At 50.4% G+C, this 14,865-nt stretch overlaps 3 protein-coding genes across 3 annotated transcripts in view; 1 reads left to right on the top strand and 2 right to left on the bottom strand.

Moving 5' to 3' along the window:
• The window catches only part of LOC103187025, a 51,565-nt gene extending 41,481 nt beyond the window's left edge, over nucleotides 1–10,084 (bottom strand). Inside the window, exons 1-3 of the mRNA XM_042333512.1 lie at nucleotides 10,004–10,084; nucleotides 7,467–7,968; nucleotides 6,294–6,373 (exon numbers count right to left, since the gene is read on the bottom strand). Of these exons, the coding sequence (XP_042189446.1) occupies nucleotides 6,294–6,373; nucleotides 7,467–7,968; nucleotides 10,004–10,069 (648 nt within the window). The 5' untranslated portion in view covers nucleotides 10,070–10,084. The remainder of the gene's footprint in view (nucleotides 1–6,293; nucleotides 6,374–7,466; nucleotides 7,969–10,003) is intronic.
• Nucleotides 10,085–10,872: 788 nt separating this feature from the next.
• On the top strand, nucleotides 10,873–14,646 carry LOC121848523. Its single transcript, XM_042332743.1, has 3 exons — nucleotides 10,873–11,088; nucleotides 13,571–14,072; nucleotides 14,630–14,646. Exons 1-3 carry the CDS (start codon nucleotides 10,873–10,875, stop codon nucleotides 14,644–14,646), a joined length of 735 nt encoding a protein of 244 aa, XP_042188677.1.
• A 162-nt stretch (nucleotides 14,647–14,808) lies between these two features.
• Nucleotides 14,809–14,865, bottom strand: part of LOC121848520 — a 3,871-nt gene continuing 3,814 nt past the window's right edge. The window contains exon 3 of the mRNA XM_042332739.1: nucleotides 14,809–14,861. Coding sequence (XP_042188673.1) covers nucleotides 14,809–14,861 — 53 coding nt within the window. The remainder of the gene's footprint in view (nucleotides 14,862–14,865) is intronic.

Below are 14,865 nucleotides of genomic sequence, written 5' to 3'. Positions count from 1 at the left end.
TGCTTGGCGGATGTCAATAAACCAACTGGTGATTAGTCTCCTTGGTGGTGCGGGGGTCGGGGGGGTGGGGGTTGGCGGGGGGAAGTGGGGTCTCCTTGGAGCTGAAGTGTGGAGTCCTGTAGCTCAGTGGTTAGAGCACTCACTTTGCAAGTGAGAGACCTGAGTTCAATTCCCGGCAGGGAAACCTTGGGCAAGTTTCCTTACTCCACACAGAGCCTAATAATAATCCCTCCAAAACCAAACCAAAAATAAATTGGTCATTTTCAATCTACGACTGTTTGTGGGACATTGCTGTGCGCAATTGGCTGCCGCGTTCGCCCACAAATATACAGTCAATTCACTTTACAGTGTGTTCTGTGAAGTGCTTTGGGACGTACTCCCGACGTGAAAAGCGCTATATCAAATGCAAGGATTATTATTATTAAGGTGACATGTTTGGCAATGGAATGTCAGAATGGAGCAGCCCTCTGTGACGGTCTCTAGTCCGGATCCTGAGCCAGGCGGGTCCGCAGTATTCCAGGACAATGCTGATGACATCTCAGCGAGACTCCACACGAGTCTTCACCCATTCCTTACTTGCTCCCATCCTCATCTATTCGCCTCTCCCTCATGTGAAGGTCCAGCTTCCTCTTGAATACAACTACACTATCTGATTGAACCATCACTTCAAGCAGCGAGTTCCACAATCTCACTTCGCTCTGCATGAAAAACGCCTGATCTTTAATATCCACCTGAACAGGCACTCGGTGCTCAGTTTAACATCTCATCTGAAGGAAGGCATCACCAACAGTGCAAGTCCTGAAGTGTAGTGATTAGCATGCCCGCCTTGCAAGCGAGAGGACCTGGGTTTGATTCCCATGCAGGGCCAAACCTTAGGCAAATTTTATTACTCTGCATGCCCCTGTTTACCAAGCAGAAAGTAGAAACCCGATTGTTAGTCGATTGACAGATCGCTTTCTAGGGGTAATAATCCCTAAGAAAAGAAAATCATAATAATATGATCACTCAATCCACGACTGCTTGAGGGACACTGCTGTGTGCAATTGGTTGCCTTGGTTTGCCCCAAAAATATACAGTCAACAATGTGATAAGGTACTATATCAATTGCAAGGATGATTATTATTATATTGTAATTATTATAACAGTGAAGTGCTGCCCCGGCACTTCAATGCAGTGTCAATTATACTACATACACTGAATTGGGGATTGTCAGCCAGGACACTGGGAGAAACTCCCTTTTCTTTTCAAACAGTGCTGCAGGATCTTTAATGTCCGTCCACCTGAACAGACAGATAGACTCCGATTTAACATGAAGGACAGATATCAGATTAATGACAGACACTTCAAGCAATGAAATTAACCTTGTCAGTCTCTCAGAAGGTAAGTACTCCAATAAAACTGCACCAATACAATCTAATGGTTTGGTTTCCTGCAAACTAATTGAGATGCCAGTTTATGGGTCTTCAGTATAGTTTTTGTAATAACAGTTTCAAGACAAAATGTGAAAGATTTATTAACAGACAGAAAAGCGTCATTCATTGCTCTGACAACAGCAATAACTTGCATTTCCATAGACACCTTTCATGTAGGGTGGTGGTATCCAACCTTTACGGATGGCCATTGAATTTTCTTGATTGATTTATTCCAATGTGTATGAAAGCAATATTTCAGTCAACAGAAAAGTAAAAACGCGCTACTAATTGAACACGGATTTACCTAGACTGGTGTGAATGTTCAGGGGGGGCATTTCTTGATGGGCCAGTGGGCCGGAAGTGGCACATGGGCCACAGGTTGTCAAGTTGTCCACATGCTGATAAAGGATAATGTCTCAAAACATCAAGTGGGGGGGGACAGGATGGAAAGGTGGAGGTGATCGCAGGACTATTTGAAGAGGCAATAATAATAATAATCTTTGTACTTGGTGTAGGGGCTGAAGGCATGGCCTTCGATGGTGGAGCGAAGGGGACGAGGGATGAACAGGAGGCTGGAGCCAGTCGAGCAGAGGCAGCAGTATGGAATACATAGGACGTTCCTGCAAGAAAGGTTCCATAACCTCAACCTTAAGTAATAATCTTTTGTGGCAGCATTAAATCTTGGGAAAATGGTCTAACGACAGGATAGGAGTGATTTAGGGGTAATCTGGAGCCCAGTGTGTAGTTCAGAGTTGTCAATTCCTGCTCATTCCACCAGCTGTAAAATATCTTGGTAATGTGAAGGAGTGAAGTGAATTTACTACCTGACCTTTGGGCAGACTGGGAACGATGGCTCTGCCACTCACTGTGTTTTACTCTTCGGCTCTCATCAACGTTTAAAATCTCACGGCTCTCACCTCCTCCACCTTCCCGACCTCCCCCTAAAACTCTCCGAACCCGTACGCAACCTAGGCGTCAGGTTCGTCACCCAATTATCCTTCCTCCCCCACATCCGGTCCCTCACCAGCACCGCTTTCTTCCACCTCGCCGGTCTCCCATCCACTACCATCCATAAAATCCAAATCATTCAAAACTCTGCCGCCCGCATTCTCACCCGCACGAAACTCCACTCCCCGACCCCCCCAGTCCTGGCCAGACTGCACTGACTGCCTGTCCCAGAGAGGATCGACTTCAAGATCCTCACCCTTGTATTCAAATCCCTCCACTCCTCTGCACCCCCCGACCTCTCTAACCTCCTCTCTTCGCCAAACAGTACCCATTACCTTCGTTCCTCCAGGTCTGGCCTCCTCCTCGTCCCCCGAGTCCTCCGTTCCACCCTCAGTGGCCGTGCCTTCAGCCACTATGCCCGAGGCTCTGGAACTCCCTTCCTCACTCCCTTCGTTCGCTCCCTCCCTTCCCATTTTCAGGTCTCTGCTGAAGACCATTCTTTTCGACCGCGCCTTTGGTCACTTTCTCCTCCCTCCCCCTGGCTCCTCCCCATCCCTCTGGCTTCTCCCCCTCCCCTTTTGCTCAGCCCCGGGATCCGTTACTGTAAAGTGCTCTGAGACACCGTCCGGCGTGGATGGCACTATATAAATCCAAGTTGTTGTTGTTTTACAGCGAGGTTCCTGTCACTCTGCGCACTGGTAATTACTCTCCTAGTGTGGAGTCCCGTAGCGTAGTGTGGTGGTTAGAGCCCTTGCCTCGCAAGCGAAAGGACCCGTGTTTGATTCCCGGGCACAGCGAAACCTTTGGTAAGTTTTGTTACTCCACACGCCTCTGTTTACCCCATAGTAAGTAGGAACCGGATTGTTAGTCGACTGGCAGATGGCTTCCTGGGGATAATAATCTCCCACACCAATTTTTCAAAATGTAATAATAATTTGGTCACTCAATCCCGCGACTGTTTGTGGGACACTGTTGTGTGCAATTGGCTGCCACACTTTGGCCACAAAATACACAGTCAATTCACTTTACAATATATTGGAAGCGCTTTGAGACATCTCGAAGACGTGATAATGCCCTATATCAAATGCAAAGATTATTATTATTATTATTATAAACCGGGGCTTAGATCCAACCGTGTACAATACAGTACAAGATCCCACAGCATAATTCGGAAAGAAAAGGGAGTTTCTCTCTCTCGGTGTCCTGGCCAACAATCCCCCAAATAAAATTGGTCACTCACTCCACGGCTGTTTGTGGGACATTGCTGTGCGCAATTGGCTACAGTTTCGCCCACACAAATATACAGTCAATCTGCTTTACAGGATATTCTGTGAAGCGCTTTGAGACGTCGAGAAGACATGAAAAGCGCAATAACAAATGCAAGGATTATTATTATTAATATTGTACACAAGTCACACAGACAGCAACTGACTTGACCTTGTACCTATTTATTTACTTATTGTTCAAAACCTTTGAAAAATACAACAACAACAACAAAATTACATTTATAGAGCGCCTTTCACGTCAGGAGGACGTCCCAAGGCGCTGCACAGTTGGGTCATGACAGGTGGGAAATGGTCAGGGTGAGGGGAGGGAAGGGAGGGAGCGAGGAGGGGGGAAATGGTCAGGGTGAGGGGAGGGAAGGGAGGGAGCGAGGAGGGGGAAGAGAGTCGAGAGGGGAGCTGAAGGCTCGGTCAAAGAGAAAGGTTTTGAGACCGGCCTTGAAGGAGGAAAGGGAGGAAGCGGCGAAGGCACTGGGGGATGGAGTTCCAGAGCCTCGGGGCTGAGAGGCTGAAGGCCCGACCACCGATGGTAGGGCGGTTGGGGCGGGGGACGTGGAGCAGACCGGAGCCAGAGGAACGGAGGGTACGGGCAGGTAGGTAGGGGGATAGTAGGTTGGAGAGGTAGGAGGGAGCAAGGCCGTGAATGGCCTTGTAGGTGAGGATGAGGATCTTGAAATCAATCCTCTGGGGGATGGGGAGCCAGTGGAGGCGAGCGAGGGTGGGAGTGATGTGGTCCCGAAGCCTGGTGCGGGACAGTACACGAGCTGCAGAGTTCTGAATGACCTGCAGCTTGTGGAGGGAGGTGGCGGGAAGGCCGGCGAGGAGAGAGTTCCCATAGTCCAGCCTTGAGGTGACAAAGGCGTGGACCAGGGTTTCAGCAGCGTGAGGGGTGAGGTAGTGCCGTAGTCTGGCGATGTTCCGGAGGTGATGGAAGGCGGTGCCAGTTGTGGTGCGGATGTGAGGGAGAAAGGACAGCTCAGGGTCGAACAAAACGCCGAGGTTCCTGACTGGCTTTGAGAGGTGGAGAGTGCAGCCTTGGATGCTGATGGTGTCAGCGCCTGAGGTGCGGAGGCGCTGACGTGAGCCAATCAGGAGGGCCTCGGTTTTTCGCACGTTGAGCTGAAGAAAGTTGTCTCTCGTCCAGGACTCGATGTCGGACAGGCAGCTGTCAGGACATCGGTGGTCGTGGAGTTGAGAGTAGAGGAGGAAAGGTAGAGTTGGGTGTCATCCGCATACATGTGGAAGTTAACTCCATGTCTGCGGATGATGTCACCAAGGGGGAGCATATAGAGGGTGAAGAGGAGGGGACCGAGGACAGAGCCCTGAGGGACACCACATGAGACAGTGCGGGGGGTGGAGGAGAAGCCATTCGTCGAGACAAAGTGAAGACGGTGAGAAAGGTACGACCTAAACCATTCAAGGACAGTGCCTTGAAGGTTGAGGTGGGAGGACAAGCGGTGGAGTAGGATAGCGTGGTCGACCGTATCGAATGCTGCCGATAGGTCGAGGAGGACGAGGAGACAGAGGGAGCCCTGGTCACAGATGGTCAGGATATCATTGGTGACCTTGACCAGGGCAGTTTCTGTGCTATGGGCAGCACGGAAACCTGACTGAAGGGGTTCGAAAAGAGAATGGGTGGAAAGGAAAGAGCGCAGTTGGGAGGCGACAACTCTTTCCAAGACCTTGGAGAGAAAGGGGAGGTTGGAGATGGGCCGGTAGCTTGATAGCTGCGACGCATCAAGGGAGGGTTTTTTCAGGGTGGGCGTGATGATGGCAGTTTTTAATGGAATGGGGACAGAGCCAGAGGAGAGGGACAGGTTGATGATGTCAGTGATATGTGGGGCAAGAAAGTGGAGCTGGGAGATAAGGAGTGGAGTGGGGATGGGGTCAAGGGAGCAGGTGGTTGGTTTTAGGGATTGGATGAGTTCAGTGACAGAGGGTGGGGAAACGGGTACGAAGGTGTGTAGGGGAGGATGGGTAGGAGTCGGAGTGTGGGAGGGAAGGGGTGGGTGGTGGGTGGAAGTTGGAGGGGAAGTGACCGCGCAGCGGATTCCCTTGATCTTGGATTCAAGGAAATCCAGCATCTCCTCGCAGTGAAGGTTGGAGGAGATGACCTGCGCGGGGTGGCGGGGGGGACGGAGGAGTCGGGTTGTGGTGGAAACAATGGTTGGGCGGATAGAACGGGGTACATGAAGCAAGCCAGTGTTAGCTAAATGGAGAGAGGGGCTGGGGTGGGAGGGATACACAAGGTCACAGAGCTTGGGTGGAGTTGAGGCCGTGGAGGGATTTGAAAGCAAGGCAGACGATCTTGAATTTGATCTGTTGGGGGAGGGAGAACCAGTGGAGCCGGGCGAGGATGGAGTTGATAGGCTCATGGAGCCTAGTGGGCGAGAGGATTCGGGCTGCAGAGCTCTGGATGGTGTGCAGCATGTGGGGGGAGGAACTGGGAAGTGTGGAGAGCAGATTTTTCAAATTGTGCAGCCATGTATGTCGATAGTTCTCTGTCACTGTCCGTCGATACTGTCATCTGTGACATCAGTGGCTAAGTCTGTCACTGTATCTCAGTCAAATTCCCACATCAATGACCACTCAGGAGAGGAACCAATGTGACATGCAGTATGATGATTAATGCAGAGCAGCCAGTAAATACCTTGTGCTTCAAAGCTCGGATGTCTTCCTGACAGGAATTCCAGTCACTCTCTGCCAGTTTCCTCAGGTCTGCATCTTCATCTGTAGCAAAGGGATGAGATATTAGCCCCATTTGTATCTTATTCGTGTACATCAGCATTATATAATAATAATAATCATCATTGAGATGTCTCAAAGAGTTTCACAGAATATATTGTAAAGTGTATGTTTTGTGGGTGAAAATCGGCAGCCAATTGCGCACCGCAGTGTCCCACAAATAGTCATGGATTGAGTGACCAAATTGGTTTGGGAGAGGAGTTATTACCCCTGGAAAGCGATCCGCCAATCAACTAACAAACGTATTCCTATTTACTGTTAGGTAAACAGAGGCGTGTGGAGTAAGGGAACTTGCCTAAGGTTTCGCCCCGCCTGGGAATCGAACCCGCGTCCTCTCACTTGCGAGGCGAGTGCTCTAACCACTGAGTTACAGGACTCCTGTATAACAGGGTTCGACTGTGAAAACACGGTTGGTGAGTTAGTGACTAGAGGGCACCCATTTGAGATAGTTAGCAGGCAAGCAAATGAGGAGCTTGTGAGGAATATTTTTCACACACAGAGAGTGGTTAGGATATGGAATGTGCTGCCAGGAACAGTGGTGGAGGCAAAATCCATATTAACTTTTAAAACAACAAATAACAACAAAATTACATTTATATAGCGACTTTCAAACGTAACCAGATGAGATGCTTAAAAAGCGGTAAAATAGAAGGGTATGTGGGGAAAGGGGAGGTAAACAGGGCTGAAAGGATTGTCATTAAAGGATTATTCACAGAAACCATGGGCTGAGTGGCCTTCTTCTGTGCCCTAAATTTAATAATAATCCTTGCATTTGATATAGCACCTTATCACGTTTTCAAGACATCTCAAAACGCTTCCACAGAATATTCTGTACAGTGAATTATTTTGTGGGCGAAACGCGGCAGCCAATTGCGCACAGCAATGTCCCACAAACAGTCATTATTTCTAAGCATAATAAGTGACACGGAGAAGTAATGGAATCCAAAGCTCATCAGATTAGTTTGGATGAAAAAGGCCCTTCAGCCCATCTGAATCGGCTTTCATTTATTACGATGCTGGGGGAAGATGTTCGAAGGGGCAGAAAGCCCTCTCTGGCTCTTAGGACATGAACCCTCACCTTTCATCAGCGTCTCGATGTCCTCCAGCTCCTGTACTTTGACCCTCAGCCCATGCAGCTCCGTCACCAGTGGAGCCAGCTCCCTCGCCCTCTTCCCAGCCCCCTTCACCTCCTCCTCCGAAGCCTGGGCTGATTGCAGTCGCTGCTGGGAGGCCATGTACTCGCTCTCCAGCCTCTCCAGGTATTGCTGAAGCGAGCCTCGGGCGAAGAGTTCCTCCACTGCATGCGGGTCTGTGCTGAAGGCACGCAGTGAGCAGTTCCACCCCATCGCCGCTCGCTTACTGCAAACAAGTAGACAAGGGCCACGTCTCGCCCTCTGGCAGAAAGTCCTCCTCACGTGCTCCAGGGGTGGCCTCGCAACCCCCTCCCACTGACAGAAGTGACTGCTGGTAACTCTCATCACTGCCGGGATAGTCTGTCTGAGAAACAGCATCTTCTCCTCCACACAAAGCCTTTTCCTGCTCACCAGAATCCCGAGGTTCAAATATCCATGTACGAGATTCTGCGAAGCAAACATAATAATAATAATAATCCTTGCATTTGATATAGCGCCTTATCACATCGTCGAGACAGCGCAAAGCCCTTCACAGAATATACTGTAAAGTTGATTGACTGTATATTTTGTGGGTAAAACACAGCAGCCAATTGCGCACAGCAGTGTCCCTCCCACAAACAGTCATGGATCCAGTGACCAATTTTTTTTTGGTTTTGGAGGGATTATTATCCCCGGAATGTGATCCGCCAATTGACTAACAACCGGGTTCCTACTTAGGTGAACACAGATGTGTGGCGTAAGGAAACTTGCCTAAGGTTTCGCACTGCCGGGAATCGAACCTGGGTCCTCTTGCTTGCAAGGCGAGCGCTCTAACCACTACACTACACTACAGGACTCCATGTAAATGCTGCAGAACTTCAGAACTCGGGAGAGTCATAGAACCGTACGATATCCACAGCACTTTGAGACATATCGACAACGTGATAAGGCGCTATATCAAATGCAAGGATTATTATTATTATCATTGTAATAATAATAATAATCCTTGCATTTGATATAGCGCTTTTCACGTCGGGAGGACGTCCCAAAGCGCTTCACAGAACACACTGTAAAGTGAATTGACTGTATATTTGTGGGCGAACGCGGCAGCCAATTGCGCACAGCAATGTCCCACAAACAGTCGTAGATTGAAAATGACCAATTTATTATAGTTTTTGTTTTGGAGGGATTATTATTAGGCTCTGTGTGGAGTAAGGAAACTTGCCCAAGGTTTCGCCCTCTGCCTGGAATTGAACTCAGGTCTCTCACTTGCAAAGCGAGTGCTCTAACCACTGAGCTACAGGACTCCACATTATAGCACAGGTGATGAAAAAAAACAATAAACTATTTTAAACATGAAGACACACTTTGAGGACTTAAAAAGATTCAGGGTTACGAGACGATGAAACCAATAATATTATACCACAATATACTGCATTGAAGTATTGGTGTATGTGTTGTGTGGTGTTTGAGACCGTGTGTTTGTACGCAGTTATGTGGATTTCAGTCCATGTGTATCTATGAGTGTGTGTGTGAGGGTGTACGGAATTCACTGCCGCATTTCACCCACAAATATACAGTCAATTCGCTAAAAAGGTCTATTCTGCGAAGCGCTTTGAGTCGTCTCTGGAAGTCGTGAAAAGCGCTGTATCAAATGCAAGGATTATTATTATTATTATTATTATTATTTATTACGTGCTTATGGTGGACATTTGGAGCCTGGGTACGGGGAGTTCTGTGGCTCAGCGGTTAAAGCACTCGCCTCACCAGCGAAAGACCTGGGTTCGATTCCCGGGCAGGGCAAAATGTTGGGCAAGTCTCCTTACTCCGCGCACACGCCTCTGCTTACCCAGCAGTGAGCAGTGAAGTCAACTCACTTTACGGTATATCCTGCGAAGCGCTCGGAGACGCCTGGAAGCGGTGATCAGGCGCCGTGTCAGGGGGCGGAGTCACACTGGAGGGCTGAGGGGGCGGAGTCGCACTGGAGGGCTGAGGGGGCGGAGTCGCACTGGAGGGCTGAGGGGGCGGAGTCACACGGGAGGTCTGAGGGGGCGGAGTCACACTGGAGGGCTGAGGGGGGGTCACTGAGGGCTGGGGGGCGGAGTCACACTGGAGGGCTGAGGGGGCGGAGTCACACTGGAGGGCTGAGGGGCGGTGGAGGGGGGGCGGAGTCACACTGGAGGGCTGAGGGGGCGGAGTCACACTGGAGGGCTGAGGGGGCGGAGTCACACTGGAGGGGGCGGGTCATGGAGGGCTGAGGGGCGGAGTCACACTGGAGGCTGAGGGGCGGAGTCACACTGGAGGGCTGAGGGGGGCGGAGTCACACGGGAGGCCTGAGGGGCGGAGTCACACGGGAGGCCTGAGGGGGCTGTTGGGGGGGGGATGTTGGGGGTGTGAGCCGGTGGCAGAGGCTCCCGCTGAAGCCCGCGGTGTGTGTGTGGGGGGGGGGGGGGGAGGGGGTGAGGGTCGCGGGTTGTTGTCGCTGAGCTTCAGCGTCACTCACCAACCGCCAGTTCGCCTGGTACCGCGCCTGCGTCACCCCCGCCTCGTTCCGGCGATTACCGCGCATGCGTCGGCTCTGGTTTTCCAGCCCAGCCTACACTGCGCACGCGTCCTGCTCTCCCCGCTTGGCGCATAGGGCGCTTTCTCCGCCGCGCAGCCTTGTGGGTGCGCAGCGCCGCCATTGCCCCTCGTGTCCAGCTGTTGGTATGTGGGTAACATTGGAATCCCACAGGTGTGACTCACCTGTACTTGTACTTATAATAATAATAATCCTCGCATTTGACATAGCGCTTTTCACGTCTTCTCGACGTCTCAAAGCGCTTCACAGAATATGCTGTAAAGCGAATTGACTGTATATTTGTGGGCGAACGCGGCAGCCAATTGCGCACAGCAATGTCCCACAAACAGTCGTAGATTAAAAAAGACCAATTTTTTATTGTTTTTTGGGTTTGGAGGGATATTATTAGGCTCTGTGGAGTAAGGAAACTTGCCCAAGGTTTCCCGCTGCGGGGATTAACTCAGGTCTCTCACTGCAAAGCGAGTGCTCTAACCACTGAGCTACAGACTACGTGCAGCCAATTGATTATTGTATTATAAAATGCTGGTCGGGGAGTCCTGTAGCTCAGTGGTTAGAGCGCTCGCCTTACAAGCGAAAAATTGGTCATTTTCAATCCACGACTGTTGGATGTGGGACATTGCTGTGCGCAATTGGCTGCCGCGTTCGCCCACAAATATACAGTCAATTCGCTTTACAGCATATTCTGTGAAGCGCTTTGAGACGTCGAGAAGACGTGAAAAGCGCTATGTCAAATGCGAGGATTATTATTATTATAAGTACAAGTACAGGTGAGTCACACCTGTGGGATTCCAATGTTACCCACATACCAACAGCTGGACACGAGGGGCAATGGCGGCGCTGCGCACCCACAAGGCTGCGCGGAGGAGAAAGCGCCCTATGCGCCAAGCGGGAGAGCAGGACGCGTGCGCAGTTTAGGCGGGCTGGAAAACCAGAGCCGACGCATGCGCGGTAATCGCCGGAACGAGGCGGGGGTGACGCAGGCGCGGTACCAGGCGAACTGGCGGTTGGTGAGTGACGCTGAAGCTCAGCGACAACAACCCGCGACCCTCACCCCCTCCCCCCCCCCCCCCCCCCCCCCCACACACACACCGCGGGCTTCAGCGGGAGCTCTGCCACCGGCTCACACCGCCCAACATCCCCCCCAACAGCCCCCTCAGGCCTCCCGTGTGACTCCGCCCCCTCAGGCCTCCCGTGTGACTCCGCCCCCTCAGGCCTCCCGTGTGACTCCGCCCCCTCAGCCCTCCAGTGTGACTCCGCCCCCTCAGCCCTCCAGTGTGACTCCGCCCCCTCAGCCTCCAGTGCGACTCCGCCCCCTCAGCCCTCCAGTGTGACTCCGCCCCCTCAGCCCTCCAGTGTGACTCCGCCCCCTCAGCCCTCCAGTGTGACTCCGCCCCCTCAGCCCTCCAGTGTGACCCCGCCCCTCAGCCCTCCAGTGTGACTCCGCCCCCTCAGACCTCCAGTGAGACTCCGCCCCTCAGCCCTCCAGTGCGACTCCGCCCCCTCAGCCCTCCAGTGCGACTCCGCCCCCTCAGCCCTCCAGTGTGACTCCGCCCCCTGACACGGCGCCTGATCACCGCTTCCAGGCGTCTCCGAGCGCTTCGCAGGATATACCGTAAAGTGAGTTGACTTCACTGCTCACTGCTGGGTAAGCAGAGGCGTGTGCGCGGAGTAAGGAGACTTGCCCAACATTTTGCCCCGCCCGGGAATCGAACCCAGGTCTTTCGCTGGTGAGGCGAGTGCTTTAACCGCTGAGCCACAGAACTCCCCGTACCCAGGCTCCAAATGTCCACCATAAGCACGTAATAAATAATAATAATAATAATAATAATAATCCTTGCATTTGATACAGCGCTTTTCACGACTTCCAGAGACGACTCAAAGCGCGCTTCGCAGAATAGACCTTAAAGCGAATTGACTGCATATTTGTGGGTGAAATGCGGCAGTGAATTCCGTACACCCTCACACACACACTCAGAGATACACATGGACTGAAAATCCACATAACTGCGTACAAACACACGGTCTCAAACACCACACAACACATACACCAATACTTCAGTGCAGTACATTGTGGTATAATATTATTGGTTTCATCGTCTCGTAACCCCGAATCTTTTTAAGTCCTCAAAGTGTGTCTTCATGTTTAAAATAGTTTATTGTTTTTTTTCATCACCTGTGCTATAATGTGGAGTCCTGTAGCTCAGTGGTTTGAGCACTCGCTTTGCAAGCGAGAGACCTGAGTTCAATTCCAGGCAGAGGGCGAAACCTTGGGCAAGTTTCCTTACTCCCCACAGAGCCTAATAATAATCCCTCCAAAACAAAAACAATAATAAATTGGTCATTTTCAATCTACGACTGTTTGTGGGACATTGCTGTGCGCAATTGGCTGCAGCGTTCGCCCACAAATATACAGTCAATTCACTTTACAGTGTGTTCTGTGAAGCGCTTTGGGACGTCCTCTCCCGACGTGAAAAGCGCTATATCAAATGCAAGGATTGTTATTTTTATTACAATGATAATAATAATAATCCTTGCATTTGATATAGCGCCTTATCACGTTGTCGATATGTCTCAAAGTGCTGTGGATATCGTACGGTTCTATGACTCTCCCGAGTTCTGAAGTTCTGCAGCATTTGACATGGAGTCCTGTAGTGTAGTGTAGTGGTTAGAGCGCTCGCCTTGCAAGCAAGAGGACCCAGGTTCGATTCCCGGCAGTGCGAAACCTTAGGCAAGTTTCCTTACGCCACACATCTGTGTTCACCTAAGTAGGAACCCGGTTGTTAGTCAATTGGCGGATCACATTCCGGGGATAATAATCCCTCCAAAACCAAAAAAAAATTGGTCACTGGATCCATGACTGTTTGTGGGAGGGACACTGCTGTGCGCAATTGGCTGCTGTGTTTTACCACAAAATATACAGTCAATCAACTTTACAGTATATTCTGTGAAGGGCTTTGCGCTGTCTCGACGATGTGATGAGGCGCTATATCAAATGCAAGGATTATTATTATTATAATAATAATAATAATAATAATAATCCTTGCATTTGATATAGCGCTTTTCACGTCGGGAGGACGTCCCAAAGCGCTTCACAGAACACACTGTAAAGTGAATTGACTGTATATTTGTGGGCGAACGCGGCAGCCAATTGCGCACAGCAATGTCCCACAAACAGTCGTAGATTGAAAATGACCAATTTATTATTATTTTGTTTTTTTGGAGGGATTATTATTAGGCTCTGTGTGGAGTAAGGAAACTTGCCCTAGGTTTCGCCCTGACTGGAATTGAACTCAGGTCTCTCACTTGCAAAGCGAGTGCTCTAACCACTGAGCTACAGGACTCCACAACCATGTGCACTTACCGGCCAGCTGCAATGAATCGCGGGAAACATAGTCTTGAACCATTGCCTGATGCGCAAAAGAACTTCCATTTCCTGCGATTCAATGCTTGCTTTTATTTTATAATTCAATTATTATGTTTGCTTCGCAGAATCTCGTACATGGATATTTGAACCTCGGGATTCCGGTGAGCAGGAAAAGGCTTTGTGTGGAGGAGAAGATGCTGTTTCTCAGACAGACTATCCCGGCAGTGATGAGAGTTACCAGCAGTCACTTCTGTCAGTGGGAGGGGGTTGCGAGGCCACCCCTGGAGCACGTGAGGAGGACTTTCTGCCAGAGGGCGAGACGTGGCCCTTGTCTACTTGTTTGCAGTAAGCGAGCGGCGATGGGGTGGAACTGCTCACTGCGTGCCTTCAGCACAGACCCGCATGCAGTGGAGGAACTCTTCGCCCGAGGCTCGCTTCAGCAATACCTGGAGAGGCTGGAGAGCGAGTACATGGCCTCCCAGCAGCGACTGCAATCAGCCCAGGCTTCGGAGGAGGAGGTGAAGGGGGCTGGGAAGAGGGCGAGGGAGCTGGCTCCACTGGTGACGGAGCTGCATGGGCTGAGGGTCAAAGTACAGGAGCTGGAGGACATCGAGACGCTGATGAAAGGTGAGGGTTCATGTCCTAAGAGAGCCAGAGAGGGCTTTCTGCCCCTTCGAACATCTTCCCCCAGCATCGTAATAAATGAAAGCCGATTCAGATGGGCTGAAGGGCCTTTTTCATCCAAACTAATCTGATGAGCTTTGGATTCCATTACTTCTCCGTGTCACTTATTATGCTTAGAAATAATGACTGTTTGTGGGACATTGCTGTGCGCAATTGGCTGCCGCGTTTCGCCCACAAAATAATTCACTGTACAGAATATTCTGTGGAAGCGTTTTGAGATGTCTTGAAAACGTGATAAGGTGCTATATCAAATGCAAGGATTATTATTAAATTTAGGGCACAGAAGAAGGCCACTCAGCCCATGGTTTCTGTGAATAATCCTTTAATGACAATCCTTTCAGCCCTGTTTACCTCCCCTTTCCCCACATACCCTTCTATTTTACCGCTTTTTAAGCATCTCATCTGGTTACGTTTGAAAGTCGCTATATAAATGTAATTTTGTTGTTATTTGTTGTTTTAAAAGTTAATATGGATTTTGCCTCCACCACTGTTCCTGGCAGCACATTCCATATCCTAACCACTCTCTGTGTGTGAAAAATATTCCTCACAACCTCCTCATGTGCTTGCCTGCTAACTATCTCAAATGGGTGCCCTCTAGTCACTAACTCACCAACCGTGTTTTCACAGTCGAACCCTGTTATACAGGAGTCCTGTAACTCAGTGGTGATACGCTCTAATTTTAGAGGGAATACCGGGCGATGATTTCACCATCCAACATATTGCGCCAAGCCGCTGC

The sequence above is a fragment of the Callorhinchus milii genome, unplaced genomic scaffold, assembly GCF_018977255.1.
Source record: "Callorhinchus milii isolate IMCB2004 unplaced genomic scaffold, IMCB_Cmil_1.0 Scaffold3, whole genome shotgun sequence".
NCBI classification, from domain to species: Eukaryota; Metazoa; Chordata; class Chondrichthyes; order Chimaeriformes; family Callorhinchidae; genus Callorhinchus; species Callorhinchus milii.
The sequence above is the reverse complement of the archived record's forward strand: the minus strand, read 5'-3'. Positions and strand labels throughout refer to the sequence as shown.